This window comes from Camelina sativa, chromosome 10, assembly GCF_030686135.1.
Source record: "Camelina sativa cultivar CO46 ecotype springtype chromosome 10, ASM3068613v1".
NCBI lineage: Eukaryota > Viridiplantae > Streptophyta > Magnoliopsida > Brassicales > Brassicaceae > Camelina > Camelina sativa.
In genome coordinates this window covers 22659269-22685929 of record NC_141889.1, presented here as the reverse complement: position 1 = coordinate 22685929, position 26661 = coordinate 22659269, and the positions used below count along the sequence as shown (strand labels likewise).

At 40.9% G+C, this 26661-nt stretch overlaps 1 protein-coding gene, 1 long non-coding RNA gene and 1 other non-coding gene across 3 annotated transcripts in view; 1 reads left to right on the top strand and 2 right to left on the bottom strand.

Annotated features, from left to right (window-relative positions):
• Positions 1-22442, bottom strand: part of LOC147937199 (4-coumarate--CoA ligase-like 8) — a 29468-nt gene extending 7026 nt beyond the window's left edge. Inside the window, exons 1-2 of the mRNA XM_087468704.1 lie at positions 22416-22442; positions 22164-22265 (exon numbers count right to left, since the gene is read on the bottom strand). Coding sequence (XP_087324830.1) covers positions 22164-22265; positions 22416-22442 — 129 coding nt within the window. The remainder of the gene's footprint in view (positions 1-22163; positions 22266-22415) is intronic.
• A 672-nt stretch (positions 22443-23114) lies between these two features.
• Positions 23115-24119, top strand: LOC147937198 (uncharacterized). Its single transcript, XR_015568014.1, has 2 exons — positions 23115-23250; positions 23382-24119. It is a non-coding gene; the product is annotated as an uncharacterized LOC147937198 (long non-coding RNA).
• Positions 24120-25714: 1595 nt separating this feature from the next.
• LOC147937197 (small nucleolar RNA R71) lies at positions 25715-25821 on the bottom strand. The gene has a single exon (XR_015569697.1). It is a non-coding gene; the product is annotated as a small nucleolar RNA R71 (small nucleolar RNA).
• Between the last annotated feature and the right edge of the window lie 840 nt (positions 25822-26661).

The following is a 26661-nucleotide window of genomic DNA, read 5'->3' as shown; positions in this document are numbered from 1 at the left end:
TTGAATAGTTATTCCTTATTCAAGCTGCACAAACTCAAATAGATATACATTTACCAGAGTTGTAGAATTAATGTTCCAATAATTTTTTTCCCTCTGATTCTTGATACAAGTATTGAATCTAGTTATATTAGCATTCTCTTAAATGATAATTATTGTTCGTTATTTACTCTAGCTCTCTATGTATATATTTACGTGTTTTTCACCATCACTATCTTCATCATCTCTATTTTTTCATTATATGTTGTGAAGTATGATCAGCTATTTACGTAATGTTATGCGCAGAAGGCGCACAAGGTTCCATCCTCGCATATGAATCTTCTGTAGATGGATATGGAATTACGGTGGAGGTCGCAATGATTGGTTTCACCATGTTATGGTTCACGAAAGATAAAGAAATATCAGAACTGATGAAGATGATGAAGATAATGGTGGTGAAAACATGCGTTTATATAGGATACTAAATAACTGTATTTTGATTATCACAAAAGCCCCCTTCATCATCTTCATTGTTCCCGGTTTTGATTATATGTTGTCAAGTATAACATGGCGAGATCGATATTTGCAACATTGACCGCAATTCCACATCCATCTATGGAAGAATCTTGTGGGCGGATGAATAATGGCAAACCTTATTCGCATAATGTTAGGCAAATACCATATCAGAAAGAAAATGAACTTCCTAGAAACCGGGAGATAAATTTATTAAATAATTTTTCTCCCTCATTTCTTAAAATCTTTTTGTTTCTCGTGTATTTAACTTTTTTTATTAAAATCTGGATTAAAACAGTTACATCTTTTTGATACGGAAAGATATAACAAAGATCTAAAGATGCTGTTTGTTCAAAAAAGAAAAGAAAAGAAAAAGATCTACAGAGTTATGGGTTCACTGAAGCAATGCGGCTTGTTAGTTATTTAGTAATTCATTTCAGTAATGGTAAATCTTCAAAACCAAAAAAAGAAATAATAGTAGATACAAAATATATAATTAGATTTCAATGTTTTTTCCCTACTTACTCATACATAATTCTTTCACTTGTTTTAATGTATAGTAAGGTTATGTGTCAAGCTTAATTGATCACTGGCTAGGATCAAAAAAAATTATGAAATTCGAGTGTTGAGTCAAAGTTTAAAAAGTAATGGTAATTGTCTTTGAGAATAAGCCTCGGTTTTAATAAATGTGGCTGATGTTTTAGAAATTTTCTTTCGGCTAAAATTGTTATTTTCCAGTATTATTATAATATATATATATATATATATATATATATATATATATTCAAACTATTACCTAAATTTGAAACTAATATTGATAATATTTAACAAAAATTTCCTAAAATCACTTCATAATAAATCTCAATTACCATTTTTCAAATTCCTTCTCTGCTTTCATTTTTATATGATTTTATTTGTTTTTAAAAATATTTTTTACATAAAACATATGTATAATAAAAATAGAAGGTTTTTTTTTGCATATGCTGCAATTTGAATTTTCTAAAAAAGACTTATATTACTCAATCGAGTTTTTTAAAAAGTGTATATATATACCGTTCTATATGGGATATAAAATTTTAGACAATGGTTAAAACTATTATAAATAAGACTAATATGCTTAAGGGACGAGGTTATATAGCGGGACAGTTTGGATCTGAACAAACGCGCCGACTTTATGCACTTGCATCGATCCTCCCATCTACTGGGCTATACACAGAAGTGAAAAGACAAGCACAATCAAATACACAAAGAAACAAGCAAACCAAATATCTCCGAACTAAAACGACCTGACCCGTTTTTTTATTTAAATTAATAAATAATAAATTTATAAATATAATATAATAATAAACATATAAGCTAGTGGTCCCATACCCACTAGCCACCTAACCACGATCACACCAAAAGCGGAAATAATAAAACCAATAAATAACCAATAAACCAATAACCAATATCAAATAAACCGTAATAATTCCAAAACCATAAACTAAAGATCCAATCAACATAAACCAGAAAACCAGAAATCCTAAACAACATTCTAGGAATCAACTCTAGCAATCTAACAAAAGCCAGACAACAACCAAGCGAGCCACTAGAACATCGTCCTCTTCATTGCCATGATCCCACGGTCACACTTTGCCTCTACCTGCACCACAAACACAATGAGATGCGTGAGTATTACCTGAAATACCCAGTGAGGCGATCCTCCCATCTACGAGCTATACACACAAGCAAATCAAGAGTACAAATCCAAATAAAATATAACAAACCAACCATTAAACAGAACAACCAATAACGCTTTCACCACACCTACAAATCATCACACAAGACAAGTCATACAACCCAATCGCTTAGATAAGCTTATGGTCACACACTCACCTTAACAAGTGATTCACAAAAATAACAACAACCAAGTGAGAGACTCTCCAATATCCAAGAACAACCAAACTCGCTCCTACAACAAATCGCACCAATAAACAAACATTGAAAACAAACTGCCAGAAAAATCAGAAAAGAACAACCTCACAAGTGAAACCACGAAATCAAAACGAACCATTAACTTTCTAATCCCTTCAGCGAAAAGCAAGGTCGACACGTCCACTAAAATGCCAATAACTCCTAGAATATTAACGCAAATTCACTTCTATAAAAAGGAAAGTGTACGAAAATCTCTTAGCTACAACCCTACCAAAAATCAATACCTTTCAAATTGTTTTGAGTAATCGGATATTCCTTCTCCTAAACCCTGACAGTTCTGTTTCTCTCATTACTCTAAAGAAAAAGCTTCATCTCCTTCTCTTCCTTCTTTACACTAAACAACTAAGAGTTCTCTCCCTTTCTCTCCCTCTCTCATAACAATGTCGACAATAGCAAAAACAGGACAGGAGGCGTGAATTTGAGAAAGAGATTAGGGGTTTTTGGTTTTATTAGATTAGACCAGGATTTAATTAAACCAAAATTAATTAAAATTCACTCTTTTGGTTTACTCAACGTATCTCAAATTCTATTCCCGGAACACGGATGTTACACGAACAAACGCGCCAACTCTCTGCACTTGCATCGATCGACAAACTCTTTGCGTCGACCGGTGCTATATCCTTGCGTTGAGAAATGCGATACCTTCAAATCCCTAGATGCATCGATCGATGCACTCCTTCCATCGACCGATGCAACGCCTTCCGCATCGCCTTCAAAACCTAACTGCGTCGACCAATGAGCTCCTTGCATCGATTGATGCAATCGTGCGACAGAACGCCAAGAACAATTTACTCCTACTCTCCTCGGCTCTAAGATGCCAGAAACCGAATCCAAAATTTACAACAATCAGAACAAGCATTCACCTACTAGCACGTAAGAAAACACACAAGCAACATCTAATCGCTTAGATCAGAGCCACGGTCACGCACTCACCTTTGCGAATAGACCAAATACGATAAGAGACAAGGCCACATCAAGTTCTTAACACGTTCACGGCCTCAGATCTCCAACCATAGCAAAAGATCTCTCAAGAAAAGGCACTGATCTCATATGAACTCTCTGGAAAACTCTTTCTCTCTTTTGTAGAAGGTAAAAATGGCTAAAATAAGTCAAGGGCGTCAACAATAAGCCTTTTATATCGACCCGTAGATTTCCAAAACCCCAAAACGCAGCAACACATGTGTTTAGCTTAACTAGTCCCATAGAGGAAAATCTTTCATCGATCGATGCACATCTCAAAACAAGAATTTTGGTTCGCGGATGTTACAATTCTCTCTCTCCATCGTAGATTTGTCCTCAAATCTAGCACCAAGACCAACATTCAAGGATCTCCCGTGCAACCAACACTATGATTCGCACATTCTCCAACTACCGCATAACGAGTCTATATGGCCAATAACTCGCATCTCTTATATTATTCACTCTCAACTCATGCATCTCCCTCGTTCTCAGGTTTCAACCTTTGAATCTTACCAGCTTGCTATCATGCTTCATCCCTTAAGCTATGGTATCCAGGAAGTCTAATATTTCTCTCGGTTATCACTATAGCGCGTCTTCGAATCGTCACCCAAATTCGATATACCAATTATACCCCCAAGACACAAAGTACTTTGAGATAACGGTACATAGGTACCTAACCGTCTCTCATGAGTTGTTCGAGATCTCATATCTCTAAAGCAAATATTCTAAGCTCGATCGAGTACCATGCTGACCAGAACTACCTCTATGCCTAACATAGAACATCATAATGTCCTACAACCAACCATCGCCACAAGCCCTGCTGTAAGATCTCGACCCTAAAATTCCGTACCAACCCGTACATGTCCGTCAATTTTGGGCCTATCAATTTATAATTCGTTTATTCAACAATATGCGATAGCGGTTGAGTAAAAACGGGTTAAATTAAACATAAACATGCATCCAAATACCATATGGGGTTCTAGTACAATGAGAGCCATGCAAATAAACTAGTAGATCGTTTTAAAATACTAATCAAAAAAATAAAACTACCCAAAGCCACCATCCTCTCCCTTCCTTGCCTTCGCCACGCGACCTCGTCAGCCACTTAAATCCAGATCCTCGGATCTTTCTTTTCCTGCGACCATAAAAGGAGGCGTAAGCAAACAAGTTTGCTTAGTGGAGCAGTGATCTTGTCTCACTATGCTCAGTTCAATAATCTCAATCCAACAAAAGTCTAATTCAATCAAGTCATACATGTCAAACAACCCATAGGATAGTTTTCCACATCGTTTAGACCAACCATCGTTTTATTGCAATAAAAATATTAACCAAGACAAGCAAGTAATCGAGACTAAATAAACCATCAGTCAAGAGATCGACCATAGAACTTGGCATAGTCACGTTGTAACGCCCGCAAACCAAAACTCTGCGTTTTGGGGGGTGGGTGTCGATCGACACCAAGGGTCGTGTCGCTCGACACCAAGGTTTTCTGGTTCGACCATATTGAATTTCTAATCGATTTGGTTTGGTTTGGTTCTAGGAAACCATTGAACCGGGTTACATAAGTGGATTTCGACGATAAGAAGGGTTTTGGAGTTTGTTTTGGAGAGAAAAAGAAGAAAACTTGGTTCTTGATCTTTTGAGAGAGATTTGTGAGTTTTGTTGGCTGTTCTTGAGAGATCCAAGGCTAGGAAGGTGGTAAGAGCTTGCTAGGAGGGTTGGATTCGTTGATGTGGTTCAGAAACTTATTGCAAAGAGGTGAGTGCATGACCATGGCTAATCTAAGCCTTTGATTCCTTGTTCTTGCTTGTTTGTTGTTATTTTGTGTGTGTTTTCTTGCTGGGACTGGTTGCTACAGGTTCCTATGGATGTATATGGCTTGGGTTTTGACTATTGGGCGATTTGGAGGAGGTTCAGAGCGAGATTTGACTAGTAAAACGACATCGATCGACACTGTGGGGTAGTGTCGATAGACACCAAGGCTAGTTTTCTAGCGAGATGATGTTTGTTTTCCTGGTTTGTATTTTTTGTTTGATGATTGTTTAGAACATTGGTATCACTGTTGCTTGTGTGTATAGCCCAGTAGATGGAAGGATTGCCTCACTAAGTGTTTATCAAATACTCATGCATCTCAATTTGTGTTTGTGGTGCAGGTAAAGGCAAAGTGTGATCGTGCAATCAAGGCAATGAAGATGAGGATGTTCTAGGGACTAGATTGATTGTTGTCTGGCATTGCTAGGTTTCTAGAGTTGGTTCATTAGAAACATTGCTAGATTGCTGGTTCTATGTTTCCTGTTGGTTGATTATTGGATATTGTTTATGTTATAATATTGGTTTACTATTGGATATTTATTAGATATTGGTATTGGTTATTTCCGCTGTTGGTTGTGATTGTGGTTAGGAGGCTAGTGGATACAGGACCACTAGTTGTAGTATATTTATTATTATTCTTTATTTATTAAAAAAACCGGGTCGGGTCGTTTCAGTTTGGTATAAAAGCCCTTACGGTTCTAGGTTTGGGTTCACTAGGTTTCTGTTGTGATGTTTGGGATTGCATGTCTTGATTGATTGTTTTAGTTAATCAATTTTCTGTGGCATGGAGTCCTAAAACATCCTCTTCGAGCCTACAGTGTGATTCCACGGTGAGTTTATGTTTTTGTGTATGTTTTAATTGCGTGTGTAGCCTTCTGTTCATGGTAGTGCAAATGGTTAGAGAGGATGCTGTTGCTGGTCGTGGTCGTGGACGCGGTTGTGGTCGGGGTAGGGGCAGACTTCCAGCGGTTAGCGAGACTGTAGACAAGAGTGTGACAGCAGAGGCGGGTGTTGGCGAGTCGCAGGGTGTCCAGGAGGGGATTCCATGAGTGTGGCTGGAGGGGGCTGTGTTGATGCTCCAGTAGCTGATGATGTTAGGGCCCCAGGTGTGGGAGTCCCAGTGGGTGGAGTCCCGGGTGTCGACCTTGCGGGTTTGTTGACACATTTGTTAGCGCGGTTACCGAGTGTGGTACCGGCTCAAGCACCGGTAGTGCCGCCAGTGGCAGCGGAGGTGCAGCAGCCAGTGGCTACGGATGTAGAGGTTCATTCTCGTTATGTCAGAATGCTAAGAGAGATGGGCCGTATTGGTACCAAGCAGTTTTCGGGAGGTAATGATCCTATTGTGGCGGATGCGTGGAGGACGAGAGTGGAACGTAACTTCCAGTCTCTAAGATGTCCTGAGGAGTTCTGGGTTGATATAGCGGGTCACAACCTTACTGGGGATGCTCAGTTGTGGTGGGGTTATGTGGCTCCTAGGAGAGTGCAGAGGGAGATGTCTTGGGCTGACTTCGTCTTGGAGTTCAACCGCAAGTATTTTCCCAGAAAGGCACTAGATAGGTTGGAGGTTCAGTTCCTTCAGCTAGATCAGGGGACTCGGCCAGTGCGGGAGCTTGACTTGGAGTTCAATCAACTTCTGAGGTATTGGGGTCGGGATATGGAGTCTGAGGTGACTCAGATCAGGAGGTTTTTGAGGGCTCTACCTTATGACTTGAGGGTTCACTGTAGAGGGCGGAGTTATGCTACGCGTGCAGAGCTGGTTGAGACTGTAACATGGATCGAGGAGGACATCCGGTCACAGTCAATGGCGATTAGTCCAGCAGTTCAGCCTAAGAAGGTTGAGCATCATGGAGGTTCTAGCAAGGGCAGCAAGCCTGCACAGGGAACCAAGAGGAGGTGGGAGGCTATGCAGAGGCCGGGTGGTCCGAGTTGCTCTGGGTGTGGGAGCAAGGATCACAAGATTGCTAGCTGTCCCAAGAGGAGTGCTCCGACGGCAGCAGTTCGTGTATGCTATCATTGCAGGGAGCCTGGGCACATCAGACCCTTGTGTCCCAAATTGCAGCCGGTAGCAGTGGCAGCGTTGTAGCAGGTGCAGCCGGGAGGGCAGCAGGTGGCATGGATTGAGCAGGCGCCACGGGTTACTACGACTGTAGAGACTGGTAGAACCAGTGCTGGGGCGATCACATGTATAATTTCTGGTACTTTGTCTTTGTGAATTCTTAGTAAGTTCAGATTTTATGTTTGCCTGTGATAAAAATGTTAGGTTCTCAACACATGAGGTTTGTGTAGGGACCTTGGTGGTGGGCGGGTTTAAGTCCCATGTTATGTTTGATTCTGGAGCTACTAATAGCTTCATTACCCCGGAGTGTACAGAGAGTGTGGGTATCGAGGGAGATCCCGGAGAGCGTGCGGGAGTTGTCAGAGTTGCTGGAGGCAAGTCTCTGAGAGTCATTGGTCGAACGAGGGGTATCAATATTCAGATCGTGGGAGAGCGGATTTGCTTACAGCCTAGTGGAGCTGTATGACTTTATCTTGGGGATGGACTGGTTGCATCGGCATATGGTTCACCTGGATTGTCATCGGGGTAGAGTGGAGTTTGAGCGTTCAGGAGGGAAGTTGGTTTTCCAGGGGATTAGACTGACTTCGGGGAGTCTCATGATTTCGGCCATTCAGTCTGGGAAGATGATCGAGAAGGGCCGTGAGGCTTATTTGATTTCGGCCATTCAGGCCGTGGAGGAGTTTGAGGATGTGTTCCAGTCATTGCAGGGCTTACCACCATATCGGTCTAATCCTTTTACGATTGAACTGGAACCGGGGATGACACCGTTATCTAAGGCTCCTTACAGGATGGCTCTAGCAGATATGGGAGAGCTAAAGAAGCAGCTAGAGGATTTGTTGAACAAGGGATTCATCCGTCCTAGTGTATCACTATGGGGAGCGCCGGGGTTATTCGTTAAGAAGAAGGATGAGAGTTTCCGCTTGTGTATTGATTATAGGGGTCTCAACCGGGTCACAACGAAGAACAAGTACCCTCTTCCGAGGATCGATGAGTTGTTAGATCAGTGGAGAGGTGCTACTTGGTTCTCCAAGATAGATCTAGCGTCGGGTTATCATCAGATCCCGATAGATGAGGCAGATGTGAGGAAGACTGCTTTCAGGATGAGGTATGGGCATTTTGAGTTTGTGGTGATGTCGTTTGGGTTGACTAACGCACCAGCAGCATTTATGAGATTGATGAACAGCGTTTTTCAGGAGTTTCTGGACGTGTGTGTCATCATTTTCATCTACGATATCCTGGTTTTCTCTAAGATTCCTGAGGACCATGCAGTGCATTTGAGAGCAGTTCTGGAGAAGGTGCGTGAGCAAAAGGTGTTTGTTAAGTTGAGCAAGTTTAGTTTCTGGCAGCATGAGATGGGTTTTCTAGGTCACATTCTGGCTATCAGGGATTGGCTTAGACCGCAGAATGTCACCGAGATCAGGAGTTTTCTTGGGTTGGCAGGGTACTACAAGAGGTTTGTACATGTTTGCGAGCATAGCACGTCGAATGACTAAGTTGACAGGGAAGGATGTTCCTTTTGTTTGGTCACAGGAGTGCGAGGAGGGCTTTGCAAGCATGTAGGAGATGTTGAATACTGGACCAGTGTTGGCTTTGCTTGAGCAGGGAGAACCCTATGTGGTTTATACAGACGCATCCAGAGTTGGTTTGGGTGTGTGTGTTGATGCAGCATGGGAAGGTGATTGCCTACGCTTTTCGGCAGTTGCGAAAGCATGAGGACAACTATCCTACTCATGACTTGGAGATGGGTGTTGTAGTTTTTGCCCTGAAGATTTGGAGATCTTATCTTTATGGTGCCAAGGTACATGTGTTTACTGATCATAAGAGCCTAAAGTATATATTCACTCAGCCCGAGCTAAAGTTAAGTTAGAGGCGGTGGATGGAGCTGGGGGTGGATGGAGCTGGTGGCGGATTATGATCTGGAGATAGCTTATCACCCTGGTAAGGCTAACCTGGTTGCAGATGCTCTGATTCGAAACAAGGCAGCTTCGGCTCAGGAGCAGGATAAGGATTCTATGATAGGAGAGATTAGTGCTTTGAGTTTGTGTGCGGTTTCTCAGAAGCCTTTGGGCTTGGTTGCAGCTGATAGAGCGGATCTATTGAGCAGAGTGTGTTGGCTCAGGAGAATGATTTGAGGCTTGTGAATGCCTCTAAGGCTGTTGATTCTGAGTATCAGGTCTCAGCCAATAGTACTATTTGGGTATATGGGCGGATTTTTGTGCCTAAGGACGAGGAGTTGAGGCAGGAGATCCTGAGAGAGGCTCATGCGAGCATGTTCTCTAATCATCCAGAAGCGACTAAGATGTCCTGTGACCTCAAGATGTACTATCATTGGGTCGGGATGAAGAAGGATGTAGCTAGCTGGGTCGTGAGGTGTGATGTGTGTACCAGGTGATTGCTGAAGTGTCTTCCCATTCCAGAGTGGAACTGGGATATGATTACTATGGAATTTGTGGTAGGTTTACCAGTGTCCAGGACGTTTGATGCTATTTGGGTCATTGTGGACCGGTAGCCTAAGTCGGCGCATTTTCTGGCCATTTTCTGGCATTTTCTTGGCTAAGAAGTATGTGATGGATATAGTTAGGTTTCATGGGGTGCCAGCAAGCATTGTGTCTGATAGGGATTCTAAGTTAGCTTCGGTGTTCTGGAGGGCATTTCAGGCATAGATGGGCACTACAGTGCATATGAGTACAACTTATCATCCCCAGACAGATGGGCCGTCCGAGAGGACGATCCAGACGTTAGAGGATTTGCTGAGGATGTGTGTGCTGGATTTGGGTGGCCATTGGGCAGATCACTTGAGCTTGGTAGAGTTTGCTTACAATAACAGTTACGAGGCGAGTATTGGGATGGCTCCTTATGAGGCTTTGTATGGGAGGCCGTGTCGTACACCGTTATGCTGGACTCAGGTGGGGGAGAGGAGCATGTACGGGGCAGATTTTGTTTAGGAGACCTCAGAGAAGATTTGGGTTCTCAAGCTGAACATGAAGGAAGCTCAGGATCGACAGAGGAGTTATGCCGATAGGAGGAGGAGAGATCTTGAGTTTCAGGTTGGAGATAGAGTGTACCTCAAGATGGCCATGTTGCGGGGTCCGAACAGGTCATTGACTGAGACTAAGGTTAGTCCGAGGTATATGGGTCCGTTCAGAGTGATTGAGCTAGTTGGACCAGTAGCATATAGACTGGAGTTACCTGAGGTTATGCGAGCATTCCATAAGGTTTTCGATGTGTCTATGTTGCGTAAGTGTCTCCGTGAGGATGATCAGTTGTTGGCTATGATTCCTGAGGATCTTTGGGACGAGTGGTCTTTGTGACGGTCCTTCGGGACGAGTGGCCTTTGTGGCGGTCATGTATAGGACATTTGTTTGGCCTTGGTGGTGGTCTTGTTGAGGACATTTGCTTAGGGATAGGACGTAGGCGTGTTCAGAATTGTTTGCTCACGAATCTTGGGGACTTCGGTTCTCCTAGTACTGCTATATTCTAAGACTTTGTGGCTTGAGAGTATACTTGGTATATCGACTTCGGATGACGATCCGGGGGCGCGCTGTATGGTGGCAACCCGAGAGACAATTGTTGGAGTTCCCTATATTAAGGCTAGGAAGGTGTTAAGAGCTTGCTAGGAGGGTTGGATTCGTTGCTGTGGTTCAGAAACTTCCTGCAAAGAGGTGAGTGCATGACCATGGCTAATCTAAGCCTTTGATTCCTTCTTCTTGCTTGTTTGTTGTTGTTTTGTTTGTTGTTTTTTTGTATATGGGTTGGTTTTTGAGTATTGGGCAATTTGGAGGACGTTTGGAGCGCGATTCGACCCTCGGCTTCGAGCAGATCGCAGTTGAAGAGGGAGTGTCGATCGACAACAAGTGGTGTCGGTCGACACCAGCAAAACGGCATCGATCGACACTGTGGGGTAGTGTTGATCGACACCAAGGCCAGTGTCGGTCGACATTTGGCTGGTGTCGGTCGACACCTCCCTTCCAGCGAGATGATGTTTGTTTTCCTGGTTTGTATGTTTTGTTTGTTGATTGTTTGGAACATTGGTATCACTGTTTCGTGTGTGTATAGCCCAGTAGATGGGAGGAATGCGTCAGTCAGTGTTTATCAAATACTTATGTATCTCAATTTTTGTTTGCGGTGCAGGTAAAGGCAAAGTGTGATCGTGGAATCAAGGCAATGAAGAGGAGGATGTTCTAGGGACTCGATTGGTTGTTGTCTGACATTGCTAGGTTGCTAGACTTGGCTTATTAGAAACATTGCTAGGTTGCTGGTTCTATGTTTTCTAAGGTTAACTTTTGGATATTGTTTATGTTATAATATTGGTTTATTATTGGATATTTATTGGATATTGGTATTGGTTATTTCCGTTGTTGGTTGTGATTGTGGTTAGGAACCTAGTAGGTATGGGACCACTAGTTGTAGTATATTTATTATTATTATTTATTTATTAAAAAAAAATATGTTGGTCGTTTCAGTTTTTTTATATGACAACCTGTAACATCCGCGAACCAGTTTTTGGATTTTTAGAGTGAGTGTCGACCGATACCGGGTGTGTGTCGATCGACACAACTATTTCTGGGTTCGTCGGGTTTGGTTTTAATTCGCAATTTTTGGTTTGGTTGGTTTGGTTTAGTTACCTAAACCGAGTATATAAGAGGGGAAGCAACAAGTTATGGGCTTTAGAAGGTGTTGTCGTCGCCGTTTCCAGAGGAAAAAGAGAGAAAGGAGAGAACTTGTGGTTTTTGAGATTTTGGCTTGTTTTTGGTGGTTTTTGGCGAGATCTATAGCTGTAGAAGGGAGAGCTGTTGTTGGGAACGAAGGAGAAGCTTCCAAAGGTGTTGTTTCTACCGTTTCTCAATCAAATCTTCCTGCAAAAGAGGTGAGTGCTTGACCATGGCTGATCTAAGCCTGAGATCTCTTTTGTTTGGTTGTTCCTTGTCTATTTGTGGTGTTTGCTTGCTTGGGTTGTTGTTTTCGTGTTTCCCATAGGTTCCTGAGGCGATTGGGAGACTTTGGGACGGTTTCGTGGTGATTTGAAACGGAGGATCGACTTTCGGATTCGTGCAGTTCGTGTCTGCAGAGGCAGTGTCGATCAACACCAGTGTGGTGTCGGTCGACACCATGTTGTGCTAGCGTCGGTCGACACCACTCTTAACCGAATATGAGTTTTGCTTTGTTTGATGTGTTGATTGTGTTTCTTGGCTCAACTTAACAATAGAATCTTAGTTTCTTGTATGTATAGTCCAGTAGATGGGAGGATGGCCTCACTGAGTGTTTTTAATAATACTCATGCATCTCAATATGTGTTTGTGGTGCAGGTAAAGGCAAAGTGTGATCGTGGAATCAAGGCAATGAAGAGGAGGATGTTCTAGGGACTCAATTGGTTGTTGTCTGACATTGCTAGGTTGCTAGAGTTGGGTTATTAGAAACATTGCTAGATTGTTGGTTCTATGTTTTCTAAGGTTAACTTCTGGATATTGTTTATCTTATAATATTGGTTTATTATTGGATATTTATTGGATATTGGTATTGGTTATTTCCGCTGTTGGTTGTGATTGTGGTTAGGAGCCTAGTGGGTATGGGACCACTAGTTGTAGTATATTTATTATTATTATTTATTTATTAAAAAAAAATGGGTTGGTCGTTTCAGTTTTTTTATATGACAACCTGTAACATCCGCGAACCAGTTTTTGGTTTTTTAGAGTGAGTGTCGACCGACACCGGGTGTGTGTCGATCGACACAACTATTTCTGGGTTCGTCGGGTTTGGTTTTAATTCGCAATTTTTGGTTTGGGTTGTTTGGTTTAGTTACCTAAACCGAGTATATAAGAGGGGAAGCAACAAGTTATGGGCTTTAGAAGGCGTTGTCGTCGCCGTTTGCAGAGGAAAAAGAGAGAAAGGAGAGAACTTGTGATTTTTGAGATTTTGGCTTGTTTTTGGTGGTTTTTGGCGAGATCTGTAGCTGTAGAAGGGAGAGCTGTTGTTGGGAACGAAGGAGAAGCTTCCTAAGGTGTTGTTTCAACCGTTTCTCAATCAAATCTTCCGGCAAAAGAGGTGAGTGCTTGACCATGGCTGATCTAAGCCTGAGATCTCTTTTGTTTGGTTGTTCCTTGTCTATTTGTGGTGTTTGCTTGCTTGGGTTGTTGTTTTCGTGTTTCCCATAGGTTCCTGAGGCGATTGGGAGAGTTTGGGACGGTTTCGTGGTGATTTGAAACGGAGGATCGACTTTCAGATTCGTGTAGTTCGCGTCTGCAGAGGCAGTGTTGATCGACACCATGTTGTGATAGTGTCGATCGACATCAACCTGGTGTCGGTCGACACCACTCTTAACCGAATATGAGTTTTGCTTTGTTTGATGTGTTGATTGTGTTTCTTGGCTCAACTTAACAATAGAATCGTAGTTTCTTGTGTGTATAGTCCAATAGATGGGAGGATGGTCTCACTGAGTGTTTTTAATAATACTCATGCATCTCAATATGTGTTTATGGTGCAGGTAAAGGCAAAGTGTGATCGTGGAATCAAGGCAATGAAGAGGAGGATGTTCTAGGGACTCGATTGGTTGTTCTCTAGCTATTGTTAGGTTGCTAGTGTTGAGTTGATAGAACATTGTAGGATGTTGGGACTTAGTTATTCCCTTGTTGGTTCTGGGTTATTGGATTGTTAGTTATTGGATTGTTATTGTTGGAATTCTTATTGGTTTAATGGAATTGTTTTGTTATCCGCTGTGGTTGATTGTTGCTAGGTTTTTAGTGGGTAGGGGACCACTAGTAAATTATCATTATTAAAAAAATAAATAAAAAATAAATAAAACGGGAAGGGTTGTTTCATTTTGGTATCAGAGCCCTTACGGTTCTAGGTCTAGGGTTCACTGTGCTTTTGCTGTCGATGTTTGGGATTTCATGGCAGCAGTGATTTTTGCTCCGAAGATTTGGAGGTCTTATCTGTATGGCGGGAAGGTACATGTATTTACAGATCACAAGAGTTTGAAGTACATTTTCACTCAACCTGAGCTGAATTTGAGGCAGAGGCGTTGGATGGAGTTAGTAGCGGATTATGATCTGGACATAGCCTACCATCCTGGTAAGGCTAACCTGGTTGCAGATGCCTTGAGTCGGAAGCGGGCGGCTTCGGCTCAGGAGCAGGATATGGAGGCATTGGTAGGTGAGATTAGTGCATTGAGATTGTTTGCTATCTCACAGGAACCTTTGGGTTTGGACGCAGCTGATCGAGCGAATTTGTTGAGCAGAGTGCGGTTAGCTCAGGAGAGTGATGAGGGGCTGGTGAATGCCTCTAAGGCTGCGGGTTCGGAGTATCAGGTCTCTGCTAATGGGACTATCCTTGTGCATGGTCGGGTCTGTGTGCCGAAGGGTGAGGACCTGAGGCAGGAGATACTGAAAGAGGCTCATTCAAGCAATTTCTCTATTCATCCAGGGGCGACCAAAATTTACCGGGACCTCAAGCGGTATTATCACTGGGTCGGGATGAAGAAGGACGTAGCCGATTGGGTTGCGAAGTGTGACACTTGCCAGCTAGTGAAGGCGGAACATCAGGTTCTCGGTGGATTATTGCAGAGTTTGCCCATTCCAGAGTGGAAGTGGGATATGATCACGATGGACTTCGTGGTGGGATTGCCTGTATCGAGGACGTTTGATGCGATTTGGGTCATTGTGGACCATTTGACTAAGTCTGCGCATTTTCTGGCCATCAAGAAAACTGATGGAGCAGCAGTTTTGGCCAAGAAGTACCTGAGGGAGATAGTCAGATTGCATGGTGTGCCTGCTAGTATTGTGTCTGATAGAGATTCTAAGTTCACTTCGGTGTTCTGGAGGGCATTTCAGGCAGAGATGGGCACGAAGGTGCATATGAGTACAACATACCATCCTTAGACGGACGGTCAGTCGGAGAGGACGATCCAAATTTTGGAGGATTTACTGAGGATGTGCGTGTTGGATTGGGGAGGTCATTGGGCAGATCATTTGAGTCTGGTAGAGTTTGCTTACAATAACAGCTACCAGGCGAGTATTGGGATGGCTCCTTATGAGGCATTGTATGGGAGGTCGTGTCGTACACCGTTATGCTGGACTCAGTTGGGGGAGAGGAGCATTTATGGTGCGGATTTTGTTCAGGACACCTCAGAGAAGATTTGGGTTCTAAGACTGAACATGAAGGAGGCTCAGGATCGGCAGAAGAGCTATGCTGATAAGAGAAGGAAGGATCTTGAGTTTCAGGTTGGTGATAGAGTGTATCTCAAGATGGCCATGTTGCGGGGTCCGAATAGGTCATTGACAGAGACTAAGTTAAGTCTGAGGTACATGGGTTTGTTCAGAGTGGTTAAGCGGGTGGGACCAGTGGCATACCGGCTGGAGTTGCTTGAGGTTATGCGTGCGTTCCACAAGGTTTTTCATATGTCGATGCTGAGGAAGTGTCTTCACGAGGGTGATCGGTTGTTTGCTAAGATTCCTGAGGATTTTCAGCCCAACATGACCTTGGAGGCGAGACCTTTAAGGGTGCTCGTGTGGAGAGTCAAGGAACTTCGGAAGAAGAAGATTCCTCTGATGAGAGTCCTGTGGGACTGTGATGGTGTAGAGGAGCAAACTTGGGAGCCCGAGGCAAGGTTGAAGGCAAGGTTTAAGAAGTGGTTTGAGAAGCAGGCCGCGACTTGAGCTTGTCTAGCCGGGTCCAAGTGGTAGTCCATGGCTGGAGCGGGTACGGAGTATTCCAGCCCATCTCTCTTAATACTTGGTCGCTTAGGGGTGGTTGGTTGTGCGACTAAGTACCAAGATGAGGTGGTGCTCGGGATGCCGGTTGATGGCTTGAATTGTTGTATCTTATTTTTCTTATGTATATTCGCTGAGGTTGTAACGATTATGACATTTTCGAGATTAATAAGATGAATGTTTTTCTGTATGTTTGACGGTTGTTGTCATGGGAAAAAAAGAAATAGCTCGGGTTTCTATTTTTGGAAAGTGTCCATAAATAAGAAGTTTCCACAAAAAGGAAGTGAGCCGCGGATACTGTAGCTGTGAGCCGCGGCTCGGCATTAAGCCGGTACATCTCGAGGGTTGCGACCTGAGGGTGGGGGGAGTGTGTGTGAGTGACTTCCTAAATGTCGTAGCTTAAGGTGGTTGGCCTGATAGCGAGCCGGCATGATTTGTTGGTTGCGACCATGGACGGGGGAAGCACGTAGTTGTGAGCAAATAGCGTCTTTGATGTGAGTATATTGGCTAGAGGGAGACCTTGGGGTTCAGTCGAAGGTGTGCGGGCTGTTGCGACAGTCGCACGCGAAACCTTGGCTGACAGTGTGCAGTCCGGTCGGAGGACGTGCGGGCCGTGTTGACAGTGGCACGGAGGTCCTTGATGGATGGACGGTTCTGCGGGATTCGAGGACGAATCCTTGTTGGTGTGTCGATCGACACCGCTATTTCTGGGTTCGTCGGGTTTTGTTTTAATTCGCAATTTTTGGTTTGGTTTGTTTGGTTTAGTTACCTAAACCGAGTATATAAGAGGGGAAGCGAAAAGTTAAGGGTTTTAAAAGGTGTTGTCATCGCTGTTTGCAGAGGAAAAAGAGAGAAAGGAGAGAATTTGTGGTTTTTGAGATCTTGGCTTGTTTTTGGTGGTTTTTGGCGAGATCTGTAGCTGTAGAAGGGAGAGCTGTTGTTGGGAACGAAGGAGAAGCTTCCTAAGGTGTTGTTTCAACCGTTTGTCAATCAAATCTTCCTGCAAAAGAGGTGAGTGCTTGATCATGGTTGATCTAAGCCTGAGATCTCTTTTTTTTGGTTGTTCCTTGTCTATTTGTGCTGTTTGCTTGGTTGGGTTGTTGTTTTCGTGTTTCCCATAGGTTCCTGAGGCGATTGGGAGAATTTGGGACGGTTTCGTGGTGATTTGAAACGGAGGATCGACGTTCGGATTCGTGCATTTCGCGTCTACAGAGGCAGTGTCGATCGACACCAGTGTGGTGTCGGTCGACACCATGTTGTGCTAGTGTCGATCGACACCAACCTGGTGTCGGTCGACACCACTCTTAACCGAATATGAGTTTTGCTTTGTTTGATGTGTTGATTGTGTTTCTTGGCTCAACTTAACAATAGAATCTCAGTTGCTTGTGTGTATAGTCCAGTAGATGGGAGGACGGCCTCACTGAGTGTTTTAATAATACTCATGCATCTCGATATGTGTTTGTGGTGCAGGTAAAGGCAAAGTGTGATCGTGGAATCAAGGCGATGAGGAGAAGGATGTTCTAGAGGCTTGATTGATTGTGGTCTAGCTATTGTTAGGTTGCTAGTGTTGAGTTGATAGAGCATTGTAGGATGTTGGAACTTGGTTATTCCCTTGTTGGTTCTGGATTATTGCATTGTTAGTTATTGGATTGTTATTGTTGGAATTCTTATTGGTTTAATGGAATTGTTTTGTTATCCGCTGTGGTTGATTGTTGCTAGGTTGTTAGTGGGATATCCACAGTGAGGGGTTAGGATCGATGCCCTGCAGGGCCAGCTTGGGGTCTGTTGGGACGGCTAACGGGGACTAGTGGGGTCCACGGGACGGGTTGTCATAGGTCGACACAACGGAGAAGTGTTAATCGACATTTAGAGGTACTGTCGGTCGACACCATGGTCAACACTAGGCCGGTGTCGGTCGACACCAGGCGGGTATCAGGCGACACCACCCCTTTCAGTAGGCGGCTGATACCTATTTTCCTAGTTTGTGTGTGTTTGTTTGTTGTTTGATAAACATTAGATTCTTAGTTTCTTGTGTGTATAGCCCAGTAGATGGGATGATTGCCTCACTGAGTGTTCATGACAATACTCATGCACCTCAATTGTTGTTTGTGGTGCAGGTAAAGGCAAAGTGTGATCGTGAATTCAAGGCAATGAAGAGGAGGATGTTCTAGTGGCTCGATCAGTTGTTGTCTAGCTACTGTTAGGTTGCTAGAGTTGAGCCCTTAGAATGTGGGTTCTGGTTGCTGATTCTATGGTTTATGTTGGAGTGATTCATTGGTTTAGTTATTATGGAATTATTATTGAATTATTTGTCTTGTTATTTAATTTATTGGTTTAATGTTTCGTTAGTTCTGTTGTTTGGTTTGAATATGGTTGGCTTGCTAGTAAGTATAAGATCACTAGTTTAATATTATAATTAAAAACAAAAAAATTGGTCGGGTTGTTTCGATAAAGACAAAAGACAAACTCTTGTGCAACAAAAGATCCCATAAATCTTTGTTACAAGGCAATGAACAGAAATATGGAAGATCAGATTATTTTATCATTTCATTGAAGTAAATATGTTTTTTTAAAAAATCATATAATTTCATAAACAACAATTCATAGTGTAAAGATATTTTTTGTAAGATACATGCATAACACGGGAAAATACACATAGTAAAAAAAAAAAAAATCATATTACTTTGAGAAGACTAATTAATGGATTTTTTTAATCTCATTTTGACTTATGAGAGAGAGACATGTTTAATTTGATTGCATACAACATCACTTAAATTTATATTCAAATTGTAAAGATATATTTCCTTTAATTGCCCAACTAATTGATTTCTTATCTTCTTTTGACTAATGAGAGAGAGACTAATGTTTAATGTGATTGTATACAACATCACTTAAAAGTTATTCTCAAAGTGCAAAGATATCTTTCCTTTAATTAAGAGATTCTTTTTTCTTAAAAGCCTAATTAATCGGTTTTTAATCTTCTTTTGTCTAATGAACAAGAGACTAATAGTCTTGTATAAATATCCAACAAAAGTATAATTGCTCATGTCCAGAACAAATATATCTCTCAAGAAATTTGATCTCTAAGTTCTTCCTGTTTTCATTGTCTCATGTAATCTATACGCAACGCTCTAACACTATTTGACCCAACCACTCTCATATATACATTAATCTCTTAGCTCTTCCTGTTTTCTTGTTTCTGAGTCATCCAAGAGAAATTCCAAAAAAGGTAAATGTTTCTTATTCAATAACTGATAAGATTTGAAGTATATGTATAATTTTCTTGCAATTGAGGACTAATCAAAGTATCAACCTTTTTAATTCAAAGTTTGGTATTTGAGTATGTAAATTCATGTTCTATTTTGATTTGTTTTCCAAATATTAAGATTGATTTTGTTATATGAGTAGTAAGGCATATAGATCTAACAATATATTTGTACATGGATCTAACATTATGCACTATTGGTTTTATTGTATGAAAGCTTTGAATTTTGGATACTATTGAATGTGATTTCAGTTTCTCTGTATGTTTAAAACTTATTTCTCAACAAAATATTATTTAAAATGTGTTATTCAATACTCTTACTCAATTTGATTATATCAATTCATGTTTACTTTTTTAAAAAAGATCTCATGGTCGATTTTATTTGCTTTGTCGATCCAAATGCATTAATATATTATGTGGGTAGTTTGACAAAATTTGGAGGATAGGTGGGTACTTTGTTTACGTATTCAGAAAATTTTGGACTTAATGAAAAACCATTTATATCAACACTGGGAAGTATTGAGTCATGGAATATTATTTTGTGTGTTCACATAGGTGTCAAGTAAATCATTGAAGTCCTTCAGAAAAATTAGATGATTGCATACCACATTTTGTTAGAGGATGTTATTAGACTTTCGTTGCAGTTTCAAATGAAAGATAAATAACATAATTATATGATAATTTTGCTACTTTAATAAAAATGTGAACCATTTATTTTTTTCATCAACAGTGTGATTCTAGTGTGTTAACTTTCAAATTAATGCCCTTATGACAGTTTATAAAATGTGCATGCTTTGTTTTTGACAGGAGGTGATTTAATTTTTTTTAGAAAGTGGAGATAGCAGAAATGATAAATAGAATTTGGACAATATAAAATCACGATAATAAAGGAGAGGCAACGGTCGAGGAGGCTTTATCAGGTATATAAAACATCATTTTGGGTAGTTTTTGCTTTGGATGAAGAATTTATTTTGTTATCAGAAGGTTTTGACTTTTTAGTGGTTGAAAGGTAGCATCTACTAGGCCAAACTGAGGAATGTGTTTTACAATTTTTTGGGCTAGAAAACTTAATATTAATTATTTTTCTTATATATGCTTTCAAAAAACACGTTTTACAAGATATCATTGGTTATAGTTTGATTTTACTTTTGTTTATCACTCTTAACTCATTTGTTTAGTTTTTCTTTAGTGGAGCGAGAAAATATGAGCAAATACATGTCATCATTAGATCTAACTTAAGTTATTAGCTTGTGAACATTTTGAACGTGTTATAACTAATCCTGGCTTTGTATTTTTAACATGACTAGTCTCTTCAATATGATGTGCCTTGTTGTATACAATGGAAACGAACAAAGGTTTTTGTTTGGTACACTTGTATATCAATTGGAACAATCACTACTTTCTTCTTCATGCTCTAATCATGAAGAAAATGGTGGTTGAAGAGATAAGTTGAAAAGAGTAAAGGGACAAGATCATCTATATTTTATTTTCATATAAAATTATAGTTAGAAAATAACTTTTATTTAAGGAACTAGTGAACATTGATATTTTTTGTGAAATTGGTGACTAACTTGCCTAGTTTTACAATAAAACATGAGGATGGGTTGAGGATATAAGTTTATAAACACTAATATCACGTTATGAGTTATAAGCATATGAGGTTCCATCGTCACACAAGATTCTTCCATAGATGGATATGAAGTTGTGGTTGAGGTTGTAAGAATTGGTCTCACTTTATCATACTTCACAACATATAATGAAAAAATAGAAATGACGAAGGGAATGAAGATAGTGGTGGTAAAAAACACGTATATATATATATATATATATAAAGGGCTAGAGTAAATAACGAACAATACTTATCATTTAAGAGAATGCTAATATAACTAGATTGAATACTTGTATTAAGAATCGTACAGAGGAAAAAAATTATTGGAACGTTAATTCTACAACTTTGGTAAATGTATATCTCTTTGAGTTTGTGCAGCTTGAATAAGGATTAACTAGTCAAGGAAGTATCTCATGAAAGCCACGTGCCACATAGAAAAAATATGATGGCCAATTGTCATGGCACATTTCATGGAAAACGTTGGCGACTGAATTTTTTATTCAAGCCTCATGACCCAAAATAGGTATATATTTTCTAATTTTCAAAATATTAATTTCATAAATAATTGCTTTCTCTCTTTAGTACTCTCAATTAGGTAGTGAATCTAGTTTTATTGGTAGTCTTTTAAATGATAATTATTGTTTGTTATGGCTCTAGCTCGATATATATACGTGTTTTTCACAAAAATTCCTTCATCATTTTCATTTTTCTTATTATATGTTTTGAAATACAACATGGTGAGACCGATCATTGATGATCATGTATTTTAAAAAAAATACTTTGTCTACCATCAGGTTAGATTTCTCACCTTTTGTATTCTTACCTTATAAAATCAACCAAATTTTTGTTTATGTTTTGCATAATGTTTGTTATCCATGTTAATTATGCTAATATTCTATTCTTAAACAATTATGTTCTGTTTTAGGGTGTCTCGCCACATGGTGTCGTACATGAGCAAATGAATCCACCTGCTAATGTTGATGTGAAGGAAATGAAAGCTCCGATTTATATAGACCAAATTAAGCAGGTATATGAGTTGATGTTTTAATTGGTATTACTTGAGAACAAATAATATGATGCAACTCAAAGTTTAATATCTTGTTTGTTTCTTGCATTTAAAAGAAAAACCTTTGCAATCAAACCGCCGGTGATTAAAAAAACTCAATAAAATAATCGGTGGTTTGATTGTAAAGATTTTTTTTTTTATGCAAGAAACAAACAAGATATCTAACTTTGAGTTGCATCATATTGTTTGTTCTCAAGTAATATAATTCAAAACGTCAACTAACATACCTGCTGAATTTGGTCTATATCAATCGAAGCTTTTATTTCCTTCACATCAACATTAGCAGGTGGATTCATTTGCTCATGTACGACACCATGTGGCGGCACACCCTAAAACAGAACAAAATAGTTTAAGATGAGAATATTAGCATAATTAACATGGATAACAAACGTTATGCAAAACATAAATAAAAATAAGGTAAGATTACAAAAGGTGAGAAATCTAACCTGAAGGTTGATAGAGAATTTAAAAAAAAATACATGATCAGTAATTATCGGTCTCACCATGTTATATTTCAAAACATATAATCAAAAACAATGAAGATGATGAAGGAGCTTTTGTGAAAACACGTATATATATCGAGCTAGAGCCATAACAAAAATAATTATCATTTAAAATACTACCTATATAACTAGATTCACTACCTAATTGAGAGTCCTAAAGAGGGAAAGCCATTATTTATGAAATTAATATTTTAAAAACTAGAAAATATATACCTATTTGGGGTCATGAGGCTTGAATAACAAAATCAGTCGCCAACGTTTTGAATGAAATGTGCCATGACAATTCGTCATCATATTTTTTCTATGTGACACGTGGCTTTCATGAGATACTTCCTTGAATAGTTATTCCTTATTCAAGCTGCACAAACTCAAAGAGACACGTGGCTTTCATGAGATACTTCCTTGAATACTTCCTTGTTTGTTTTTGGTTGTTTGTGAGTTTTTCGTAGCTCCTGATGCTTGGATTCGTTCCTGGGATTGTGTGGGACGAAGAGGAGAAGTTTGGAGGCGAGATTCGGAGGTTCTGTTCGAATGAAATCACTGCTCGACAGTGGTGTTGGTCGACACCAACGCGAGGACGGCACGGGAACTTATCGAGTGTCGGTCGACACCATGTGGAGGTGTCGGTCGACACCATGTGGAGGTGTCGGTCGACACCGTTAGGGTTTCGGGGGTGTCGAGCAGGTGTCAGTCGACACCCAAGTGGTGTTGGTCATCACCAGATATCTAGTGTCGGTCGCCACCTTCTGGTATCGGTCGACACTCTTCTGACAGTAACCGGATCGTGTCGGGTCACTTGTTCATGTTCCTGGTTAGTTTTATTGTTGTTGTTTGTGGCATGAGAGATCTTATTGCTTGTGTGTATAGCCCAGTAGATGGGAGGATTGCCTCAGTGAGTATTTATCAAATACTCATGCATCTCAATTTGTGTTTGTGGTGCAGGTAGAGGCAAAGTGTGATCGTGGAATGAAGGCAATGCAGAGGAAGATGTTCTATGGACTTGATTGATTGTTGTTTGGCGTTGCTAGGTTGCTAGAGTTGAGTCCTAGAATGTTGTTAGGATTGCTGGTTCTCTAGTTTATTGATAACTCTCTAATTTATATGTTTTTAGCATCTTTTTTTTGTCCATATTTTGCATTGTTCATACCTCTAACTTAGCATTTTTAGGTCATTAACTGTAGGAATTCACTTTTAGAATATTTAGGGTGTTTCATTTATGCATTTGCTTATTTTGGATGAAAACATGTGCTAAAGAGCCAAAAATGGGGAAAACCATGGACAATCCGAGCATGTACCCGAAGGAGCCATCAAGCTGCAAGAACAAGTTTGAACCCCAACACGATCGAGGAGGATCCGAGAGCATGATGAACAACCCGAAGATCCACCCGAGGAGTAATCCGACTTCACCCTCTTGTACCCCATCGAGTAGACCATCGGGCAGGTCTGGGAAGCTAGGTCAAAAGGGTTTCCATATAGAAACCCCCTCCTCTCCTAGCTCGCAAAGGAGCACGCCGCAGACCCTCAAACCAGAGAGCGAGAGCTTCTCTGAGAGAACTGAGCGACTCAAACATTTTCCTTTTCGTTTTGCATTTTTATTTCATAGTTTTTATAGGTTTCTTAGATTTCTATCTTGTACTCTTTCTACTCTACTCTATCTTTTAATACAATGCAAGTTTCATTCATTTTCGTTATTTTGTTCCTTGTAATCATGTCCGAGTAGTGTAGTAAAGTTTCTAGGGATGGGATAGATGATTTTGTGTTCTTGATCGGTTAGGATGCCTTAGTTTGATTGTAAATGATTGATAGATTTCCTTCTAGGTTTGTGTTCTTAATGCTGTCAACAGACCGAGAGGTTGATATTAGATCTAGGGCGTTCAGCAACCGAGAGGTGTAGATGAGATGCGTGAATTAGCCAGTGATAGAGGTTTACTTGACTCTAAGTAAGGGATTAGATGAGTTTGAGTTTACTGACAATAATGAATCGTTCTTAATGCCTCCTTGTTCATATTGCTAGTGCGAGAGTGTGGTAAGTGATCAAGGTTGATTGTTGCTAGTGCGAGAGTGTGGTGACAAAGTTTTAGAGATTCATTGTCTAGGAAATAATTGATTGAGGCATGTAAGGCATATGTACTGGTCTAGAATACTTAGGATTCGATTACCCCATCCTTAGGAGCTTTTGTATTTTATTTGTTTACATTTTCTTTGCTTACTCGACCACTTACCCGATCAGGTACACGATAACCTGCATCGAGTAATACCTCGAGCTGTTCATATCTCATTTGCTTACTCGATCCTCCCACTCGAATGTACTCGACTGCTTGCATGGAGTGCTTAGGTCGTGTGGTTTCTTTGTTTATATTCCTTTCTTTTATTTATTTTAGGACTGTTAGAACAAAAACCCTATCTGCTTGGCTTGACTTGTATTGTCCTGATTATATCTTTCCTGCTAGCAATAGACAACCATTTGGATTGATAACCCTTTGTACTACAACTGCATAGGGAATTAATACCCTGGGTGAAAACTCAACTATCAATTTGGCGTCGTTGCCATTTGGTTGATTTCATTTTGCTACCTTTAGGATTTCAGCACTTGCTAGATCAAGTTCTTTTGTTTATATTTGGTCCGGATACTGACTTGTTTGCTTTCTCATCGTTTGTTTTGAATCTCAGGTACAACCCGAGCACCCACCCGACCCGTCACTCGATCACCTGGATCGAGTTGATCCTCGTGTACACACTCGGACAACTACCTGTGCATGAAAACACGATCCAGAGGTAGCCAGAACCTGAGTCCTTTCATCGACAGCATCGACAGACCTAGGCTCCTCAGACAACAACAAGTTCAACCAGAACCAGCAATCATTGAGGAGATGATGAATAGTCAGAACGGTCCACCAGCTCCTCAAGCAAGGACCAATATCGGAGCAGGAGATGCTCCAACTACTAACACTCAAAGGAATGGCATTGTGCCACCAGCTGTGCAGAACAACAATTTTGAGATTAAGAGTAGTCTCATCCAGATGATACAGAGTAATAAGTTTCATGGATTGCCAATGGAGGACCCATTGGATCATCTGGATGAATTTGATAGGCTCTGTAGCTTCACTAAGATCAATGGAGTCAGTGAAGATGGATTCAAGCTCAGGCTTTTCCCATTCTCTTTGGGAGACAAAGCACACATCTAGGAGAAATCGCTCCCTAAGGAGTCTGTCACCACTTGGGAAGCGTGCAAGAAGGCATTCCTGGCCAAATTCTTCTCCAACTCCAGAACCGCAAGGCTGAGAAATGAAATTTCCGGCTTTGTTCAGAAGAACAATGAAACATTCAGTGAAGCTTGGGAACGTTTCAAGGGATACACTACCCGATGTCCACATCACAGCTTCAGCAATGCTTCATTGCTGAGCACACTTTACAGAGGAGTGGTCCCCAAGATACGGATGTTGCTGGACACCGCAAGTCATGGTAACTTCCTCAACACGGATGTCGATGAAGGTTGGGACCTAGTGGAGAACTTGGCTCAATCTGATGGCAACTACAATGAGGAATATGATCGCTCTGTGCGATCTATAGGAGAGGAAGATGCCAAGTACAAGAGGGACATGAAAGCCCTCATTGACAAGCTCGACAAGCTCCTCAACCAGCAGCAGCATGTTCATGCCCTATCAGAGGAAGAGCAGTTTCTACAACAAGATGGGGGGACTATACAGATAGAGGATGTTAACTACATCAACAACCAAGGAGGTTACAACAGAGGGTAGAAAAACTTCAAGCCGAATCCGAATCTGTCTTATCGGAACCCGAATGTTGCCAAACCTCAAGACCAAACTTACCCATCTGCAGTTCAAGGGAACCCGGTCCAACATAAGCCTTTTGTCCAGTACAACCAAGGTTATGCACCTAAGCAGCAGTATTTTGGAACCTACAACCAACCACCTGGATTCCAACAACAACAAGGTCCGCAGAACCAATCACAAGAACCCGAGTTGCGCGGCCTCATTCAGCAAATGATTCAGAATCAGGCTACAACATCTATGGACATCGCGAAACGGTTCGCAGAGATGAGCAACAAGATCGACTCAGGATACAATGATCTTAATGCCAAATACGAATCACTCAACACTAAGGTTAGATACCTGGAACGCAACCACAACAACCAACCAGCTCCAAAGATTAACCAACTCCTAGGTAAAGCTGTTCAAAACCCCAAGGATTATGCCACTGC